This window comes from Eleutherodactylus coqui, chromosome 2, assembly GCF_035609145.1.
Source record: "Eleutherodactylus coqui strain aEleCoq1 chromosome 2, aEleCoq1.hap1, whole genome shotgun sequence".
NCBI lineage: Eukaryota > Metazoa > Chordata > Amphibia > Anura > Eleutherodactylidae > Eleutherodactylus > Eleutherodactylus coqui.
The window spans coordinates 48826804-48848568 of record NC_089838.1 but is presented as its reverse complement, the minus strand read 5'-3'; the positions used below and the strand labels follow the sequence as shown (position 1 = coordinate 48848568).

The following is a 21765-nucleotide window of genomic DNA, read 5'->3' as shown; positions in this document are numbered from 1 at the left end:
CCGGCACGAACGGCCCCATTCAGCAAAGAAGAAGACCCGGACTGCGCAAGCGCGTCTAATCTAGCGATTAGACGCTGAAAATTAGACGGCACCATGGAGACGGGGACGCCAGCAACGGAACAGGTAAGTGAATAACTTCTGATAACTTCTTTATGGCTCATAATTAATGCACAATGTACATTACAAAGTGCATTAATATGGCCATACAGAAGTGTATAGACCCACTTGCTTTCGCGGGACAACCCCTTTAAGGCTTTCTCTATCTCTCTGTTCCCCAAGCTTTATTCCTAGAGCAGGGGTCCCCAACTCCAGTCCTCAGGGACCACCAACAAGTCATGTTTTCAGGATATCCTATGGTAAGAACACCTGTGGCAATGCCTGAGGCACCAACAGTAATTATTACATCACCTGTGCAAAACTGAGGAAATCCTGAAAACATGACCTGTGGCGGTCCCTGAGGACTGGAGTTGGGGAACACTGTCCTAGAGGATGTAAAAACATGCATCCTCTTTGGATTAAAGCCCTCTCGGCTGAGGACGTGACGGCTCCATGCTGTCGGTGCCCGCAGGTAGCCGACAGCATGGAGCTGTCATCCTGGCTGCGGGCAATACCCCCCAGCAATGCGATCGGTGCTATCCATCTGCGCATGCGCTCCTGACGTCAATCATTGGGCGCGCGCACAGAGGGGCTCAGGCCCCTGGGAAATTCAAAATCCCTCTTCTCCTGGCTACCATGTGTAGCCAGGAGCAGAGAGATGTCACCGGGGATGTGTTCACTGTTATCCAACGGATAAAAGTGATCATTTAAAATAGTGTAAAAAAGTTTTTTTAAAAAGGTAAAAAAGCAGACATTTCATCTCCCCTCATGGAGGATAGCGCCATCCATTGGATAGCGCTGATTGCATTGCCGGGGGGTACTGACCGCAGCCCAGGATGACAGCTCCGAGCTCTCATGTCCTCAGCCAAGAGGGCTGTAATCCAAAGAGGATGCATGTTTTTACGTGATCTAGGATTAAAGCCCACTTAGCTAGGACGTAAAAAGGCAATGGGGCCAGGGGGAGGATGAAATTACGTACCTAAGGCCCCCGGATTTAGCCATGGACCTTACCACAGCTTCTACGCACGCGCCCGTCGCCAAAACGGCAGACACATGCGCAAAGGCCGTTAATTGACAGGGTAATTTAAAATGTCCCTGCTCTTGGCTACAAAACTTAGCTGAGAGCCTGGAGATTTCATGGGGGCCGCATTGAGCAGTTCCTGGTCACGTGTTCACCGTTATCCAATGGATAACGGCGATCACATAAACGTTTTTAAAAAGTTGACGTTTCATTTCCCCTCACCGATGCGATCAGTGAGAGGAGATAAAAACTTTTTACTGGAGGCCTCAGTATTTGAACCCCGACGCGTTCTTCCTCCGCAGACCTTCCCGAAATTCTGCTCATGCGACCGCTGGCAAAATGCCGGACACATGCGCAGGAGGCGGGGAGCCTAGGAAACTTAAAATCTCCTTGCTCCCAGTGACCAACGGTCGCCGAGAGCCTGGAGCAGTGAGTGGCCCCCGGTCACATGATAAAAAAAAGCGATCTACCTTAGGCCAGTCTCCAGTGACCGGATAGGAATTATGGATCCTGTATACGTCTGATCCACGGTAATACGCAAATCAATCGCATTGGATTACACAGTTCCGCTCACATTAGCGCGTTCGGAATTACGTAATCCACTCACAGAAAACAGAACGCAGCAGGTTCTATTTTACCGCGGATATCAGCAACATAGAGCCCATTGTACTTTATGGTCATGGATATACCCGCAGCCCATACATAACTACATTGCCTAAGCGACGGCGTGGGAAATGCAAACAAAAAAAAAGGTGTACTGCGCATGACTGCCTGCGTGAGTAGGCAGTTATGCGCAGTACATTACGCATCCATATGCAGCGCCACGGCCAGGCTCACAGCTGGGATCCGCTGCAGGCGTCCGCAAGCGGATGCCACATACGGCTGTGTAAGACTGGCGTTATTCAGACCGCTACCTGTAATCCGTAATTTACAAGAAGCCCCGGAAACGCTCACCTTCCAGCAGTTCCAGGAGCACCTCAGCAAGCTTACGGAGACTCACGGTCCACCACTTTACACCCAGTCCCTGCTGCTGAGGTCAAGAAATACCGCCCAAAAATGATAAGAGGAGGGGGGATACCAGATTTTATTGCCCCATGTACCCATCCCAACCAGGCCCCCATAATTACCCGTCTTCGAAAAAACCACACAGTTTACATTATTACTTTTATCTGAGGCCAAAAAGGGCGCGGAGGTGGGGGTGGGGGATTATTTTTAAGGAATCCATTTTTTTTTCTGCACAAGTGAGCAATGGGGCCTGGAATTTATTTAGTTGTACCCTGAAATCCAACGGGTGTTCCTTCCATTATAGGCCTAGCCATGTGTCCTCTAAGTAGATTAGGGCCACAATGGGTATGTTTCTGAACACGGAACAAATGAGGGATCCATTTTGGGGTGAATGTTTTCATTCCTATGTACACTGTACAAAAAAACCTGTTTTTAAATTGACACAATTGCCAAAAAAATGGAAATCGTTATTTTTTCCTTCTGCTTTGCTTAGATTAATTCAAATACTGTGGGGTCAAAATTCGCAGTACACACCCAGATGAATTCGTTAAGGGGTCTAGTTTTCAAAGCCGGGTCATTTGTGGGGGTTCTTTATCGTTTTGGCCACTCAATGGCTCTACAATTGGGCAATGGGGCCTGGAATTAATTCAGTTGTACCCTGAAATCCAATGGGTGCTCCTTCCATTATAGGCTTAACTATGTGTCCTGTAAGCAGATAGGGGCCACAATGGGTAGGTTTCTGAATATGGCACAAACAGGATTATATCCATTTTGGGGTGAAGGTCTTCATTTATATGTGTGCTGTACAAAGAAAACAGTTTTTAAATTGACACAATTGCCAAAAAAATGGAAATCGTAATTTTTTTCCTTCTGCTTTGCTTAGATTTATTCAAAAATTGTAGGGTAAAAATTCTCAGTAGACCCCTAGATGAATTCGTTAAGGGGTTTAGTTTTCAAAACGGGATTATTTGTGGTGTCTCTATGGTTTTGGCCGCTCAAGGGCTCTACAAGTGGGCAATGGGACCTAAATGACCTTCATGCTAAATTTCTGTTCTGAAAGCCACTGACTACTCCTTTAATTTTGGGCCACTTTGTGCATCCAGACATAAGATTAGGGCCATAATGGATATGTTTCTGAACATGGGAGAAACAAGGGTATCCATTTTGGGGTGCAAGTCTTCATTCATATGCGTGATGTACAAAAAAAGCTGTTTTTAAAATGACAGAATTGCCAAAAAAACAAAAATCCTAATTTTTTCCTTCTGCTTTGCCTAAATTCATTCAAAAACTGTGGGGTCAAAATACGCAGTACACCCCTAGATGAATTCGTTAAGGGGTCTAGTTTTAAAAATGGGGTCATTTGTCGGGGGTTCTCTATGGTTTTGGCCGCTCAAGGGCTCTACAAGTAGGCAATGGGGCATAAAAGGCCTTCAAGCAAAATTTCTGTTCTGAAAGCCACCGACTACTCCTTTTATTTTGGGCCCCGTTGTGCATCCAGACATAACATTAGGGCCATAATGGGTATATTTCTGAAAACAGGACAAACAGGGGTATCTATTTTGGGGTGCAAGCCTTCATTCATATGTGTGCTGTTAAAAAAAAACCTGGGGGGTGTGGCTTGATGATGGCGGTGTGAGCACTCTTTGCCTGGAGCTCCCGCCGGAACCAGCTAGCAACACAAGCAAAAATTACAACAGACGCTTACAAAAGACAAAAATTACAACAGACACTTACATGGGACGCAGGACGACTTCTACCCGCTCAGCAGCACCTCCAGAGACCATCCCGGCAGGTATGCAGCGCTTCCTCCGAGCTTTCAGCGCTGCAGGCTCCGGATCAAAGATGGCGCAAGAGCGCACGTGCAGATCCTCTTCACTGCCGGAGAGTAACGGCGGGACTCCTAGACCTGCTGGCTATGCAGGGGAGCGCCATCGCTCCAGCCCAGCAGAAGGTGAGAACAGAGGAGCAGCTGTGCAGGGAGCCTGTGCCGACATATAAGGTGAACCTACCCCAGTCACCAGAGTCCTCAGATGGGGGTGAAAGTCGGGAGGGCAGCAGCCTATGACTGCTATGAGCCAGGACTTTGCCCCCCTGACGTCCTAACAAGAAGATGGGGGTGATGTTTTGAGCCAGGGCGCAGACAAGAGCCCCTCGGAGAGCTATTATTAGCAGACCGGCCACAGCAAGCAATTGAGCCCCATGCCAGAGACGACAGGCGCCATTATAGGGGGCACACAAACTTCAAACAGGGGATGTAATATTGTCTACGCCGTAACCACCGCACCCCTCAGGCAGAAACCCCCCCCTGACTGGGCTTACTCACCGCCTGAAGGCAGGGACTGCATCCTCACCTGGAGCCATATTAACAACCCCGACTACAGCCCTTCTTATGAACGCAGAACCTCAGACGTAATGCAGGACGACTCCTGGGAGTGGAAGGAGCACCTATAGGCACTGCCAACGAAAAGGGACTTTCAAAGGTTGGAGGACTCCCACAAGCAGGCCTTCTCGCTCCTGCAGCAGGAACTGAGACAGGTGGGCCGCAGACTACAAACTGTAGAGGAGACCCAAGACGAAGTTTTTTTCTCTGTTGGATGCCCACAGTCAAGTCATCAATGCCCAGACACTGCAAATAACCGACATCTTGTCCCACCTAGACGACCTGGAAAATAGGCATTGACGCAACAACATATGCTTACGAGGCCCGTCTGAAGAGGTGACCCGTCCACAGTTGGAAAACTGGGCACGTAATATATTTAGTTCTCTTCTGCAGCACGATCGCTCCCAGACGGTAGAAATAGACTGTATCCATAGAAGCTTGGGCCCCAGACCAGAGGATTCGGGAAAACCGCGAGATGTAATATGTCGGATTCATTTTTACAAGGATAAAGAAGCGATCCTGAAGCAAGCCCAGGATAACAACCCAGCTCTTACCCACAATGGAACTCCTATTACAATATTCCCGAACCTGGCCCGCCGTACTATGTCCCTTGTTACCCTCCCAGTAGGCTAGACGCTACTAAGTGCCGTTTAATCTCTGGCCTAGGCCAGACAAGAACCTACCCTTATGAGTCTAGGGCGCCATTATAGGGGGCACACTTCAACTTCCCTGACTGACAGAAGCTGGGTAGTCTGTCACCCTGATACTTTTTTCCTACCTTCTTCTCTATTTTTTTCTTTCCCACCCCCTCTGATCTTCCCGGCGGTGGCGACCAGGCCAATAGCATGCCAACATGACAGATATATCCTTTTGTACCTACGATGTCAGAGGATTAAATTGCTCTTCCAAAAGAGGCCAGATCCTAGCGCACATGCATAAAAAATGCATACCCAACACCCTTTTTCAAGAGACGCATTTTAGAAAGCACCATGTTCCGAAATGCAGTAATACATTCTACTCCCAATGGCACCATAGTACCCATCCTGATAAAAAGTCATGTGGGGTCTCCATAGCTATACACAAAAGTCTCCCCTACAATCTTCTTTTCCCCGAGGCCGATCCAGAGGGCAGATACCTTTTTCTAAAAATGCAACTCGGAGTAAAGGTGATCATGATAGCTAATATCTATTTCCCTAACTCAGGCCAGATCGCCTTCGGGATCCAGGTGCTGTGAGAGCTGGCTCGGTTTGCCGCTGGAACTGCAATTGTCCTTGGAGGAGATCTAAATCTTTGCATGGACCTTCAGCTGGACTCATCATCAGGAAGGTCTGGCGTTTCCCTGGCGGCCATACATAGATTGCGTAGAACAGTTAACCTCGCTCAAGCTCATTGACCTCTGGAGGACCCTGCACCCCGAGGTCAAGGACTTTAGCCATTGTTCCCCTGCTCACAACAGTTATAGTAGGTTAGACTACCTATTTATATCACATAGCCTCCTAGATTTGGCACCCAAAAGTTCGATTGGTAGGATCATTTGGTCGGACCACGCACCGGTCTATGGGGCCCTGACGCAGGGGGACGCGGTGACTGGGCAGCGCAACTAGCGTCTGAACGTCAAACTTCTGGGAGACACCTGTTGCCTGAACGAGATACGCGAAGCTATTAAAAATTTGGAGAAACCCATAAAATAGATGAAACGGCCCCACCTATAAAAAGGGAGGCCCTGAAATGTGTACTCCGAGGTATCTTTATCTCGCACGAGGCTAGGCTCAAAAAGGAGAGAGCGAGTAGACTACTGGACCTGTTGACAAAGCTAGACATCGCAGAGCAATCTAACAAATCAAAAGCCACTTTAACCCTGGGGGAAGAAATTTCTTTGTTGCGTCAACAGATTCTATCTATCCTGGATCAAGCCTCGCTATGCGCCAGAGATAAAATGAGAGGGGGATACTATGAATACGGAAATAAATATAGCGCATGGCTAGCCAGGGCACTCAGTCCACAGGAATTGCACTCATACATATTTGCGCTAAACTCCTCTAGAGGGGGGAAGGTACATGCCACCGCGGACATTGCCTGGGGACACAGAAATGACAGCCTACTTAGACGAACATGCCCTGGCCCCCATCTCCAGCGGGGAATCGGAGGCATTGGAAGGTGACATTTCGGAGCAAGAGATCCTAGAGGGAATTCAGAACCTTAAAGTTGGCAAAAGCCCATGACCAGACGGTCTCACACCGAGATTTTATAAGACCTGCGGGGACCTATTAGCTCCCTTACTATGCCGTTCCTTCAACGCTATTACCAGGTCCTTCCCATTCCCGCCCCAAGCTCTTCAGGCAATTATAACAGTAATCCCAAAACCGGGCAAAGATCCGCTCCAATGTTGAAGCTACCAACCTATCTCCCTCTTAAATGTGGACACAAAAATTTTTGTTAGAACCATTGCTACCCGCTTACAACCCCTCGTGCCAGGGCTGACTTATAGTGACCAGGTTGGGTTTGTCCCGGGCCGCGAGCGCGGGACAACACTATACGAACTCTTTCCTTGATTGGAAAGGCTCAACAGGAAGGGCTCCCTTTATGCCTTCTCTCAGCGGACACTGAGAAAGCGTTTGACCGGGTGTATTGGAGATTTTTGGAAGCCACACTCCAAAAAATAGGTCTGGGACCCAGGCTATGCAGCTGGATCATGGCCCTATATAATGGCCCCACCGCACAAATTCGAGTCAATGGCAGGCTCTCAGCCCCAGTACGCACCTGCAATGGCACGAGGCAAGGTTGCCCTCTATCACCCACTCTATACATCCTAGTCATGGAGTCCCTCGCAAACACCATAAGAAGAAACCCGAATATAAAGGGCTTTTCAACCTCACAATCTGAACATAAATTGGCATCCTTTGCGGATGACCTGCTTGCCTACATAACCGACCCGCAAAATAGTCTACCAGCTATACTACAAGAATTCAAAAGATGTAGTCAATTTAGCAACTTTAAAATAAATATCCACAAATCTGATATCCTAAATATAACCCTCCCCCCCACTCAGAAGTAGCCCATCTAAAATCCCGATTCCCAGTGAAGTGGAAAGACGACCACATCAAATACTTGGGAGTCCACCTCTCCTCCAGGCTGGATGACCTGTTCAACCTTAACCACGGGCCTCTTTGCGCCTCATTGGAGAGGGACCTGGAGAGGTGGTGAACTTTGACCTTGTCGTGGTTCGGCAGGATTAATGCGCTAAAAATGAACGCCCTTCCTATGTTCCTCTACCTGTTCCAGACCCTCCCGATTCAGATCCCGAAAAGTTTCTTCACGCAAATTAGAAGAGCAATGGTGAAATTCGTATGGAATGGAACTAGGCCCAGGTTAAGCTATAAAATCCTGATGCAAAAAAAGGTAATGGGGGGAGTGGGGCTCCCAGATCTCGCGAGGTACCATAAAGCTGCAGTTAGCAAGTGCGTACTTGACCTAATGCTCAGGAGATCCTCTAAACGATGGGTAGAACTTGAGCAAGACTTTGCCCCATTTAAAACACAAGGTCTGTTTTGGCTAAAGGGAGGCCTCGGACGCCGGGGATTTGAGGTTTCCCCATTCTTGGGATCCATTTTAAAACAGTGGGATAGCTTTGCAGCAAGAACACGCTTGATTTCAATACCCGGCCCCTGGACACCCCTCGTGGGTAAGCCGCACTTTCTGCTGTTTCTGCTGGGTGTGCGAGGCCTACCCCTGCTGAGTAGAATGGGGATCCACGTCCCCAGAATTTGGGATGTAAAGACGATGAGCGGAATCAAATCAATGGAATCATTGCTGGGTGAGGGGGGGCCATTGACCGGTGTGTGATTCCAACATTTACAGTTATGCCACTTTATCCGTGCACAGGGCCAGGCCTCAGAGGTACCGAGCCAGTCTACTCCCTTTGAGGAGATGTGCACTGGGCCTCCAGAGCGGAAAGTGGAGATCTCTGTGGTCTACAGCTTACTGGCAGCCGGGAACATGCGAGACAGAGGGGTGAGATTTTAAAAAAGCTGGGGGACTGAGCTGAGCCAGCAACTCGAGGACTGCGACTGGGCTAAAGCTTTAATCATGACCCACAAGATGTCCGTTTCTGGCAGGTACCATGAATTGAACTACAAAATCTTATCCAGATGATACCGCACTCTGGCACGTCTGGCTAAGATGTACCCTAATGCAAGCAACATATGTTGGAGATGCCAGAATAACACAGGATCGATGATGCACATCTGCTGGTCCTGCCCCCTGGTCTCCACCTGGTGAAATGAGATAAACACCTTATATATAGCGCTCACTAATGCAAGCAAAATATGTTGGAGATGCCAAAATAGCATGGGATCGATGATACACATCTGGTGGTCCTGCCCCCTGGTCTCCACCTGGTGGAATGAGATAAGCACCCTATATAACGCACTCACTATGGGTGATATCTGTTTCTCACCACAGATTGCTCTCCTCTACATCATACCAGGGCCTATATCCTCGGTTAAGAAAGGTATCCTCAGATTTTTCCTCCTAGCTGCGAGACAGGTGTTACCACGCCTATGGAACACTAAGTGTGTAGGCATCACAGTAATGTGTGTAAAAGCTATGGATGACATCATGTACATGGAAGAATTAAGAGCCAGGGATGACTCCAAATTCTCTACCCATTACGCCAAGAGGGCGGTCTGGATAGACTTCTGCTCATCTGCCAAATTTAATCCTTGGCTAACCAATGGCGTTGTAGCACCCTAAACACGACTGATGTAGAACATTATTTTAGATGGTGTCCTCTCCTGGACAGCCGCCGCTGGTTGGGTACCCCCTCTCCCTGTTTTTCCTACCCCCCATTATTTCTCTTCTTCTCCCTTACCTGCTCTCTTCTCCCCCCCCCCCCCCCCCCCTATTATCTTCTCTTCTTTTTTACTAGGGAGAGTTGTAGTTTAACAGCATCTACTCGACCCACACTCCTGATGGGGAACAGATTTTCCCATCACCCTGTGATCAAAAATTTTCATAAGTATACTATATTTGTTTATAATTGGTTTACAATTTACTTTGCCATCCAGCGTTTATTCCCGATTTGGGATTACCCAAAGAGGAGGTTTGTTAAGAGATGAGATAGCAAGGAGTCCCAGGCATATGTAGGGTGTCTTCTTTGCTGATGTTTTTTTTTTTTTTTTCTTTAGCTACCTGAAGGGACTCTCTGAAACGCATTTCAGTTTATTTTATTTCTTTTCATTGATTTTACTTTATTCCATCTTATTTTATACAGTTCCGAATATTGCTGAATATCTGTATTTGCGACGATAGTTCTAAATAAAATACATTTTGAACATTTAAAAAAAAAACTGTTTTTAAATAGTCAGAATTGCCAAAAAAAGGAAAATCACAATTTTTTACTTCTGTTTTTCTTGAATTCATTCAAAAACTGTGGGGTCAAAATGGGCAGTAAACCCCTAGATAAATTCGTTAAGGGGTCTAGTTTTCAAAATGGGATCATTTGTGGGGGGGTTTCTATGGTTTTGGCCGCTCAAGAGCTCTACAAGTGTGCTATGGGGCCTAAAAGGCCTTCAAGCTAAATTTATGTTCTGAAAGACACTGACTACTCCTTTCATTTTGGACCCCGTTGTGCATAGAGACATAATATTAGGGCCACAGTGGGTATATTTCCGAATACAGGACAAACAGAGGGATCCATTTTGGGGTGTAAATCCTCATTTTCATGTGCACTATAGAAAACAAATATGTCTTTAAAATGACATATTTGCAAAAATATGAAATTTTATTTTTTCTCCTCTAAATTGCATTAATTACTGAAAAAAAACTGTTGGTTCAAAATACTCCTGCCCCTCCTCAGTAAATACGTTAAGAGGTGTAGTTTTTAAAATGGGGTAATTTGTGGGGGTATCTATTATTCTGACACCTATGAGCCTTTGCAATCTTGGCTTGGTGTAGAAACACAAAGTGTTCCTCAAAATGCGGCAAAGTACCCTTAATGTCTGTGTGCCGACAGCGGAAGTGACGTCAGACGCCAGGAGTAGCGACTGAGACGGAGGCACGAGCGAGCGGGGAGCTGAAGGGGACAGCGGAGCAGCTCAGCAGCCGAAGCAGGTGCGGGGGCAGCGGCAACTGAAGCAGGCACGGGGGCAGGAGTGACCAGTGGGACCGGAGCGCAACAGCGCAGCAGCCGGCGCCAAGAGGCCACCAGGAGTTCAGCGGAGCAGCTGAGACAGGAGGGCAGAGTGAGCGGCCGCCGGGACAGCGGGTGACGTCACCAGGAGGAGCGGAGGAGCTGAGTATCTACCTCTGTGTGTGTTTGTGAGCTGTGTGTCTTCTGTGTATCTGGTTAGTTGTGTCTTCTGTGTGTGTGTGTGTCTGGGGGTCTAAGTGTTTGTGAGGGGGAAAAAATAAAAAAAAAAAAAAAAAAAAAAAAAAAAAAAATTTTTGACTGTTTGCGCATAAGTGTCAGCGGGTAAGAGGTTGTGCGAGAGAGGCAGCGGGTGAGGGGTTGCGGCAGCGGGTGAGGGGTTGCGGCAGTGGGTCAGCGGTTGCGGCAGCGGGTCAGCGGTTGCGGCAGCGGGCCAGCGGTTGCGGGAGCGGGTCAGAGGTTGCGGTAGCGGGTCAGGGGTTGCGGCAGCGGGGCAGCGGTTGCGGCAGCGGGTCAGCGGTTGCGGCAGCGGGTCAGCGGTTGCGGCAGCGGGTCAGCGGTTGCGGCAGCGGGTCAGCGGTTGCGGCAGCGGGTCAGCGGTTGCGGCAGCGGGTCAGCGGGTGCGGCAGCGGGACAGCGGTTGCGGCAGCGGGACAGCGGTTGCGGCAGCGGGACAGCGGTTGCGGCAGCGGGTCAGCGGTTGCGGCAGCGGGTCAGCGGTTGCGGCAGCGGGTCAGCGGTTGCGGCAGCGGGTCAGCGGTTGCGGCAGCGGGACAGCGGTTGCGGCAGCGGGACAGCGGTTGCGGCAGCGGGACAGCGGTTGCGGCAGCGTGTGAGCGGAGTGTGAGCAAGGCTATCTTCACTACTTCCACAAGTAAATTGTAGATCCCCATTAGGATGAGCTCCATGCCTGGCAATGTCATCCAGTGTGCTACTTGTGCAATGTATGCGGTCCTTGATCAGCCGATCGAGGGTGCATACTGTTGCACAAGATGCATGCACGTTGCAAATTTAGAAGCCCAAATTCTGGATCTAAATGGGCAACTGGCAACACTGAGAGCCATTGACATCATGGAAAGGAGTTTGGTGCTCACTGAGCAGACACTCGCTGGGGTAGAGGCGGGGGCGGATGGTAGTACGGAAGTGCAGGGGGAGCAGGCAGTCAGCTGGGTGACAGAAAGAAGGAGGGGTAGAGGGAAGAGAACCAGGGAGGCTAGTCCTGAACTGGCACAACCCAACAAGTCTGCACGATTGGCAGATGAGGGGGATGCCATTACAGAGCCAGCACCGCTGCAGCACGACACGCCCTCTGAACGCCAGGGGGATGACTGCTCCAGTGAGACGGGGACAGGGAGCGCAGGGCAGGCTAGACAGGTTCTAGTGGTGGGGGACTCAATTATTAGGGGGACAGAGAGGGCAATCTGCCATAAAGACCGGGATCGTCGAACGGTGTGTTGTCTTCCTGGCGCTCGAGTTCGACACATCGCGGATCGGATTGACAGGTTACTGGGAGGGGCTGGTGAGGATCCAGCGGTCATGGTGCACGTTGGCACCAATGAACAAATTAGAGGTCAATGGAGGGCCCTCAAAAATGATTTCAGGGACTTAGGGTCCAAGCTCAGGGCGCGGACCTCCAGGGTAGTTTTCTCGGAAATACTACCTGTACCTAAAGCCACACTAGAAAGGCAGCAGGACCTTAGGGAGGTAAACAAGTGGCTCCGGAGTTGGTGCAAGAAGGAGGGATTTGGGTTCCTGGAGAACTGGGCTGACTTTGCGGTCGGCTACAGGCTCTACCGTAGGGACGGGCTGCATCTAAATGGGGAGGGTGCAGCTGTGCTGGGGGAAAAGATGGCTAGAAGGCTGGAGGAGTGTTTAAACTAGGGACTGGGGGGGAGGGTAAAATGAGAAATAGTGGGGTAGCCAGTGTAATTAGTGATCTGGGCTCAAGCAAAGGGAATGGGGGACGAGCAGGGGGTGGGGTTAGTACAGTTAGAACTGACAGATCAGCCATAAGTACGAATAGCAACAAAACAAATTTAAAAAACAAAAAAAATGAAATAAATTGTATGATCACGAATGCACGAAGTCTGATCGGTAAAGTGGGCGAGCTTGAAGCGAGAATGACTGATGAAAACTATGATATGGTCGGAATTACTGAAACATGGCTTGATGATAAGTGCGATTGGGCGGTGAATTTGCAGGGGTACAATCTCTTCAGAAGAGACCGAAGGAACCAGAAAGGGGGAGGGGTATGTCTGTACGTCAAATCGAACTTGAAGCCGAGGCTACGGGAGGATATAGGGGTAGGAGACGAACAGGTGGAATCTCTGTGGGTTGAAATACAGGGGGGAAAAAACAACAAAATCCTGATAGGGGTCTTTTATCGACCACCAAAAGCAACAGCAGAAATTGAAGACTTACTACTAAGGCAGATAGAAGAGGTGTCAAAGCGAAACGAAGTAATTATCATGGGGGACTTTAATTACCCAGATATAACATGGGAGAACGAAACCTGCAAATCTCACAGGGGTGATAAGTTCTTGAGAGTAATTAAAGACAATTACCTGAACCAACTTGTGCAGGAACCAACAAGAGGGAAAGCCATTCTGGACCTAGTGCTAACTAACAAACCGGAACGTATAAAGGGGGTGCAGGTTGAGGGGCACTTGGGGAACAGCGACCACAATATAATCAACTTCCAGCTGTCAATCAATAGGATGCCTTATCAAGGAGTAACAAAGAAACTAAACTTTAGTAAAGCAAAATTTGATGAGCTTAGAACTACTATCGGTAACATTAATTGGGACAACATCCTCAAAAATATCAGTACGGAGGAAAAATGGGAAGAGTTCAAAAGGATCCTAATCGCCTCATGTGAGCAGTTCATTCCCTTCAGAAATAAAAGTAACTCAGCTAAAAAGAAACCAATGTGGCTCGACAAGACGGTACGAGGGGCAATAAACGAAAAGAAGAAAGCGTTCAAACTACTAAAGCAACAAGGCAGCGAAGAAGCGCTAAAATCATACAGGGAAAAAAACAAAATATGCAAAGATACGATTAAAACTGCCAAAGAGGAAGCGGAAAGACGGATCGCAAAAGAGAGCAGAAACAACCCGAAGCTATTTTTCAACTACATAAACAGCAAAAGGATTTGCAGGGAGAGCACTGGCCCTTTAAAAAACAATGCAGGAGAAATCATTGATGATGACGAAGGGAAAGCAAATCTAATAAACAGTTTCTTCTCAAGTGTGTTCACCAAAGAAAAGGAAATGCCACACGAGATGCAGGGGAATAAAACGAACCCCTCACAAAATATCTCATACCTAACGCAGGAGGAGGTGCGGAAGCGTCTAAAGAAAACTAAAATTGATAAATCACCGGGCCCTGATGGATTACACCCAAGGATACTAAAGGAACTAAGTGACGAGATAGCTAGGCCGCTATACCTTATATTTCTAGACACTATCAAGACTGGAGTAGTACCATTGGACTGGCGCATTGCCAACGTGGTACCAATCTACAAAAAAGGGAGCAAAAGTGAGCCTGGTAACTACAGGCCAGTAAGTCTCACTTCAGTAACGGGAAAAATTTTCGAGGGGATTCTGAGAGACGCCATCGATGAGTACCTCAAGGAGATTAAGGGAATAACTCCTCACCAGCATGGATTCATGAAGGGTCGCTCATGTCAGACAAATCTGATCAGTTTCTACGATGAAGTAAGCTCTAAGCTGGACCAGGGAGAATCTATTGATCTTGTATATCTGGACTTCTCTAAAGCCTTTGACACCGTGCCACATAATAGGCTAATATACAAAATGAGGCAGCTCGGACTGGGCGAAAACGTGTGTAAGTGGGTAAAAAATTGGCTCAACGATAGAAAGCAGAGGGTGGTAATAAATGGTTCGTACTCTGATTGGACCACAGCCGCTAGCGGGGTGCCACAGGGTTCAGTATTAGGCCCCACTCTGTTCAACATATTTATTAATGACTTGATAGAGGGGCTGCACAGCAAAATATCAATATTTGCAGATGACACAAAATTATACAATGTAATTAATGCAACGGAGAACAATATGTGGCTACAAACGGACCTGGATAAGCTGGGGGCTTGGGCAGAAAAATGGCAAATGAAGTTCAATGCTGAAAAATGTAAGACTATGCACATGGGCAGGAGGAACGGATGTCACGAATATTCACTTAATGGGGTACCACTAGGGAAAAGTGATATGGAAAAGGATCTGGGGGTATTAGTGGATAATAGACTAAACTGGAGTAACCAATGCCAGTCAGCCGCTGCAAAGGCAAATAAAGTCTTGGGGTGCATCAAAAGAGGAATAGGGGCGAAGGACGAGAACATCATCCTCCCACTATATAAGGCACTTGTCAGACCTCACATGGAATACTGCGTACAATTCTGGACACCGGTGCTCAGGAAAGATGTCACAGTGCTTGAGGGGGTTCAAAGAAGAGCGACTAAACTAATACATGGAATGACGGGACTGGAATACCCAGAGAGGCTATCCAAATTGGGACTATTTACTCTAGAAAAAAGAAGGTTAAGAGGCGACCAAATAACCATGTATAAGTACATGAGGGGACAACACATGGATCTCTCCCGCGATCTGTTTATACCCAGGACCTCGACGGTAACAAGAGGACATCCGCTACGATTAGAGGAAAGTAGGTTTCATCACCAACATAGAAAGGGGTTCTTTACTGTAAGAGCAGTTAGACTGTGGAACTCTCTACCGGAGGAAGTGGTGATGGCAAAATCCATAAAGGAGTTTAAAAGGGGACTTGATGTCTTTCTGGAGAAGAAGGATATTACAGGATATAAATATTAGGTTAAGTGTCAATCCTGGAATATAGGCAGGTAGGAACTATTAGGGGTTGATCCAGGGAACAGTCTGATTGCCACTAGGGAGTCGGGAAGGAATTTTTTCCCCAAAAGGGCTAATTGACTTCTGGCCTTGGGGTTTTTTGCCTTCCTCTGGATCAACACAGTAGGATAGACAGGCTGGACTAGATGGACAATGTCTTCATTCGGCCTTACATACTATGTTACTATGTTACTATGTTACTATGTTACTATGTAAAGTAATGTTACATTTGTGCGTCTCCTAAATGGTTAAAAAAAAAAAAAAAGTTTTTCAAACGTGCGTTTAGAATAAAGTAAACAGATGGAAATATATATCTTAGCAAAAATTTGTACAGTATGTTTGCACATATTTGAGATATTACAATTTAAAATGTGAAAAAAATGACAATTTTTTCAACATTTTCCCAATATTGGTACTTTTAATAAATAAACACAAGTTCTAACGGTCTATTTTTACCACCTAAATGAAGTTCAATATGTGGCGAAAAAACAATGTCAGAATCACTTGGATATGCAAAGCCTTTACGGAGTTATAATGTGTTAAGTGACACGTCAGATTTCCAAAATTTGGCTCCGTCACTAAGGGGTTAATCTTTTTGCGCTGGAACACAAATCGCTACAGTTCTTGGGGACCTCGTAACCGAATCTACACAGCCATCGGGGAGAAGACATCGGGGTTTTGGAAGAGTAGATGCTCGGGACAACTTGGAAGAAACTTCCATCAGACGGGGTTGGGAAGTTAATAGAGGAGTTCAAGCTGCCTGTGATCAGCATATAGGCATCCTAAAACAGAGATATACAGAGACATCAGATGGATCACGGGATCTCTTTATGCCCTCAGTGTTCTGGATATGGCCGAGTATGGAGGACAATCCCAGAGAGAACTGTACACCTATAGAGGATCTCATACATTATATACACAGCGCCTATACCGACCGTTGCAGTAGAGCCGCACCCGCAGCTAGAAGTGCTGCACCAGAACAGAGATTCCTCCAAATTAATGGTGTAGATCAGGGGTGTCAAACTCATTTTCACCGAGGTCCACATTAGGCTTATGGTGACCTTCAAAGGGCTGATTGTAAGACAGTATAGTAAGGGCCTTTTCACACAAGCGTATTTGCGTACATAATATGGAGTGAATAGAAGCCATTGATTTCAATGAGTTCATTCACATGATGTATATTTTCACACAGCATGACCTATTTTGTTGCATCCTACACACCTCAATAGGCCATTGAAGTGAATGGGCCGCGCAAATACAAGCAGGAAACCTGTGTATTCACTGCAAATTTGCGCATTTCAGTGGGCCCATCTGTGTTCTTTTTTGCGTGCCCAAATATGCAGGCATAAGTGATTTTCAATTGCGCAAATACACAGCATATTTGTGCGACCGAAATATGATTACACCCTTGTGAATGAGCCCTAATAGTGACCCTATAGTGGTCACAGTAGTCATAGGAACTTTCCTAGTGGCCCCAGTAAAAACAGTAACCCTCATAGTGGCCCCAGTAAAAATAGTGACTCTCATAGTGGCCCCACTAAAAATAGTGACTCTCATAGTGGCCCCACTAGAAATAGTGGCTCTTATAGTGGCCCCAGTAAAAATAGGGACCCCCCACAGTGGCCCCAGTAGCAACAGGGACTCCTCAGTGGCCCCAGTAGTAACAGGGTACCCGACAGTGGCCCCAGTAGTAACAGGGTACCCCACAGTGGCCCCAGTAGTAATAACCCCACAGTAATATTATTCCCCTCAGCAATATTAACCCCCGTCAGTAATATTAACCCCCCTAAGTAATAATAGTTAACCCCCCCAACCCAGTCCATATACTTACCTCCTCCTTGCTGTCAGTGCCGTATCCCCTCTGATCGTGCTGAGCCCGGGTGCACACTGACATCCGTGTGTGTACCCAGAACGCTTTCTCCCAGAGTCCTCTCCTGCGGAACTGAGGAGCAGGGGACTCAGGGGAGGAGGATCCCGGCTGCACACTGACGTCAGAGAGTGCGCCGGAATCCGCGCGATTACCAGCGGGGAGCTGCGACACCCCAGCTGGTAATCGCTTCAGTGCTGAGCCGCCACCGGCCACATTAAATGAGGCAGCAGGCCGGATTTGGCCCGTGGGCCTTGTGTTTCACACATGTGGTGTAGATCATTTATAGAATTAGCTTTTTCTGTAACCCCTTTGTTTACGGATTTCCCCTTTCAGGTTATTAAAAAAAACTATAAACAAATCCTTAAAGTTTGTGAACTCCAGGTTATTTCTTGCTTGGATAATGCCATATTAACTGAAGAACAGACAACTGAAGGGGTTAACAGGCCAGCTCCACCCGCTGACAGCAAAACAGACTGCTGGAGTATATTAGCACTAGGACCCAGCGCTGCTTATAAACCCAGCTTTGAATTAGCCGCCACCGGGGAAAAGATTCCTGGCGCAGGACACGCACAACAGCCGCTCCGCTCATGGGACCCAAAATAGGAAGAAGGCTGCGAAAAATGCATACTTCTGACGCTGCAAGAGTTATTAGCACAGGAAATAATTGTGTGAAAACTGATCAGATCCACACAACCCAGAGGTGACAGCTCTGCTGTAGACAGGGTGGGCGGCTCTTAGAAGAGCCTTTGGAGTGATTGTACACAGCGGGCCACGGAGCAGATTACTTGGCGCTGGTGTACTTGGTGACGGCCTTGGTGCCCTCGGACACGGCATGCTTGGCCAGCTCTCCGGGCAGCAGCAGGCGCACGGCAGTCTGGATCTCCCGGGAGGTGATGGTGGAGCGCTTGTTGTAGTGAGCCAGGCGGGAGGCTTCCCCTGCGATGCGCTCAAAGATGTCATTGACAAAGGAGTTCATGATGCCCATGGCCTTGGAGGAGATGCCGGTGTCGGGGTGGACCTGCTTCAGTACCTTGTACACGTAGATGGCATAGCTCTCCTTCCTGGTCTTCCTCCGCTTCTTGCCATCCTTCTTCTGTGTCTTGGTCACGGCTTTCTTGGAGCCCTTCTTGGCCGCTGGAGCAGACTTGGCGGGATCAGGCATGATAGCACAAAGACACTTTCCTGACAAAAGGAAAAAAAAGGTTCCTGCACCTCCCACCGCAGCCGTATTTTTAGACCGGCCATGCAAATGAGCACTGCTGTCTGCTCACCGTTGTACTGGAGGAGCAAGTCATGTGACCTGTAGGAGGGGCCATAAGCCACGCCCAGTGCAGTTCATTGGTGCTTCTACAAGTCTATTCTCCATTTTTCCTGATTGAAATCTATCCAATGACAGGAGAGGAGGGCGGAGCAGCAGGTTGTAAGAAGTCAGTAGAATATCTCGTCTTATTGTTCTGGATTTTGTTTCTTCTTCAGCTTTTAATTTTCTATGCATATAATGTCTGGACGAGGCAAACAAGGCGGTAAAGCCAGTGCTAAGGCCAAGACTCACTCTGCAGTTCCCCGTCGGCCGTGTGCACAGGCTTCTCCGCAAGGGCAACTAAGCTGAGCGGGTAAGTGCTGGCGCTCCGGTCTATCTGGCAGCTGTGCTGGAGTATTTGACCGTTGAAATCCTGGAATTGGCTGGCAATGCCACCCGAGACAACAAGAAGACCCGCATCATCCCCCGTCACCTCCAGTTGGCCGTGCGCAAGGACGAGGCGCTGAATAAGCTGCTGGGTGGGGTGACCATCGCCCAGGGAGGCGTCCTGCCAAACATCCAGGCTGTACTACTGCCCAAGAAGAGCAAGAGATCGCCAGTAGAACAAGCTGTTATCGCTCTCAGTGACAGAATCCTGTAGATCTGACGCCTTATAATGAACAAAAGAAACAATTCTTATTGTAAAATCTGTCAAACTTATCAGATTCTATTTGTCTTGATGAAAGCGATAACGCTCTGGCGGATAGAAGGCGTCCTGCGCTGATCTCTGGGGATGACCCGCCGTTCTGCCCGGGTGATCCCATTACGTAGTGATGTGGCCGTATCACCCACCCAGCTCTTCCAGAGTTCTGCACGGTCGTCACCTTGAGGCCCATTTACACAGGACGAACTGTAGGGCGCTAGCAGCGCGAGCCACTATAGCCACCACTGCTGCCCTGTCAGCGCCGGTGTATTGATGAGAAGGCGCAGCCTCCTTTCCTTCCTTTGTCCCACGCTCAGTTATAGTGAATGGGAGCAACTCAGATTATACGGCGGTAGTACAAGTGTAGCTGAGCTATGTCTCCCAGCTTCCTTCTCAGTGCTGTAGGGTCACTCCGGCTCTGCTGCATCGCATGAACCCTCCCCCGGGCATGGGGGCAGCTCTCTCTAGGACGGGCTCCACTAGCTGCTCTCTTTCTATGTATATGTGTAGCCTCCGTGGGAGGAGAGGATAATAAATACCATTGGCTCCCATTAACAAGCTTCATGTAAGACAGCGCTCTGTCCAAGCTGCCCCATACATGACTTCCCACGGGACACCCTCCTAACTATGTGCATTTAACCCTTAATCTGCAAGTCGCTCACTTTACACACCTGTAGTCCTAAGTGTGAAGGCAGTAACCTGCAGTACACGGTGCGGCCGGGTTGTCAATAATCGGCACCCCTGCTGCTCAACTTTCAAAAACTCATCCCTCTATTCAGCAGTTTATAGTTACGCAGTGACCGGAGTCTGAAGTGCGCACTGGTGATGTCGCTCCTATACCCCCGAGCCCGCCTGTTATATCACCCAGAATATATACTATACTGTAGAATACAAGGGCAATAAGACGCAGCCCCACACACCGTGACATCCCTGTGACACCCGCTGTATCACATGCAGTTGGGTAACTATTATTTAGCAGCTGATGTAATTATTCTAACAGTTGGGGGATCCGTTGTTTCCCAACAGACATTCTTCCTGTGCTACATGTTATCTGCCGCTCTGTAACGTCTCTGCAGACAGGCAGCGCTGGGTCGTATTTATTAACCATATTATTGCTTTGTAGTAACTATCTGTTGTAGATATGCAATGATTTAACCATTTCAGGGGGCGTACTTAAAAGAATGAACAAAAAGTGAAAAGCTAAAGTAACTGAAAAAATGAGAACAGTAAAGGGTTAACACTGGGACAGTGCTGACTTTGGGAGGAGCTACAGTCCTGTACTTCCTGCTCATTGGTTGATTACCAGAAATTTTGAACTTCCCGCTCAATTGAGCAGTTCTTCTGTTCTTTCTGTCCCTCCATCCCTGTAACACGTGTGATCACTGATGGGACATCTGATATAGAGGCGGGCAGATCCTCCCCTGTGACCGAATCCTCTATCTGCCCCAACCGTAATACAGGAGGCTGCGGTGCGTCTTATTATAATCCAAATACAGACCCAATCGTGCAGGACTCTGGGAGAGCTGGGTGACTTGGCTGCGACTACTAAGTTTAAATAAAGTGAGCGCCGTGCAGGACTCTGAGAACTGTGTCATTTGTCTGCACCTCTATGTAAGGGAACAGCTGTGCAGGACTCCGGGCGAGCTGGGTGATTTAGCTAAATCACTAGTTCAATCTACACAAAGCTGGATTATATAATGGCTGGGCAGAAAGACTGGGGCGAGTGACTACATAGTTGTAGTTTTACTTAATAGGACAGCTGTGCAGGACTCTGGGAGAGCTGGGTGATATAAGAGCATCTTGATAATAGGCAATGGCTTCGCAGGATTTGGGGAGAATTGGGGGACGGGGCTGCATTGCTAAAGTCTACATATGGAGACAGTTGTGCTTTGGCTACACCTCAATAAAAAGGGGGTGACGTTTCAGGACTTCGGGAGAGCTGAATGATATGGCCACACATTTAAGTGGGCAGACTCCAGAATAGCTGGGTGTTGTGGACTTACCTCTAAGTAATGGAATTGTGCAGGGCTTTTGAGAGAGCTGGGTAATATGGGATGCAACTCTATGCAAGAAGACAGCCATGCCGGACTCTGAGAAAGCTGGGTGATTTAGCTGCACTAATACATAAAGTGTTCAGATTTTTTTGTGTTCCGCTGGTTTTCTTCTGTGAGGCTTCACAGAAAGCTTCACCTTGGAACAACTGCGTTGTGACCATCCATGTCTTGGAGGTGGGCGCACAGGCATCAGGAGTGGGATCAATGGGGCAGAACAGTCGGTCACTCCCAGAGATCAGCACAGGGCGCCCTCTACCTGCCATTGTTATTCATCTCATCTCATGAAGAGAAATAGAATCTTGTAGAGTTTATACTTTTCACCAGCAACAAAACGATGTCACATTTAAAGGATTATTGTTAAAGACAAT

The 21765-nt window shown here is 48.0% G+C and overlaps 1 protein-coding gene and 1 pseudogene across 2 annotated transcripts; one reads left to right on the top strand and one right to left on the bottom strand.

Annotated features, from left to right (window-relative positions):
* Positions 1 to 15947: 15947 nt before the first annotated feature.
* Positions 15948 to 18735, bottom strand: LOC136611325 (histone H2B). Of its 2 annotated transcripts, XM_066590833.1 has the most exons (2): positions 18431 to 18735; positions 15948 to 16312 (listed from the first exon to the last, which is right to left on the bottom strand). In XM_066590833.1, the coding sequence occupies exons 1-2, from the start codon at positions 18560 to 18562 to the stop codon at positions 16109 to 16111; spliced, it is 336 nt and encodes a 111-aa protein (XP_066446930.1). In that variant the 5' UTR covers positions 18563 to 18735; the 3' UTR covers positions 15948 to 16108. The 2 variants fall into 2 exon arrangements, with proteins under 2 accessions (XP_066446930.1, XP_066446929.1); XM_066590832.1 differs by lacking the exon at positions 15948 to 16312 and having other exon boundaries at positions 17377 to 18735.
* A 163-nt stretch (positions 18736 to 18898) lies between these two features.
* Positions 18899 to 19301, top strand: LOC136609975 (histone H2A-like; annotated as a pseudogene).
* The last annotated feature ends 2464 nt before the right edge of the window (positions 19302 to 21765 follow it).

Excerpts from the sequence above, each read along its gene's own strand:
- LOC136611325 (XM_066590832.1), bottom strand. The coding sequence starts at position 18,562 with ATGCCTGATCCCGCCAAGTCTGCTCCAGCGGCCAAGAAGGGCTCCAAG.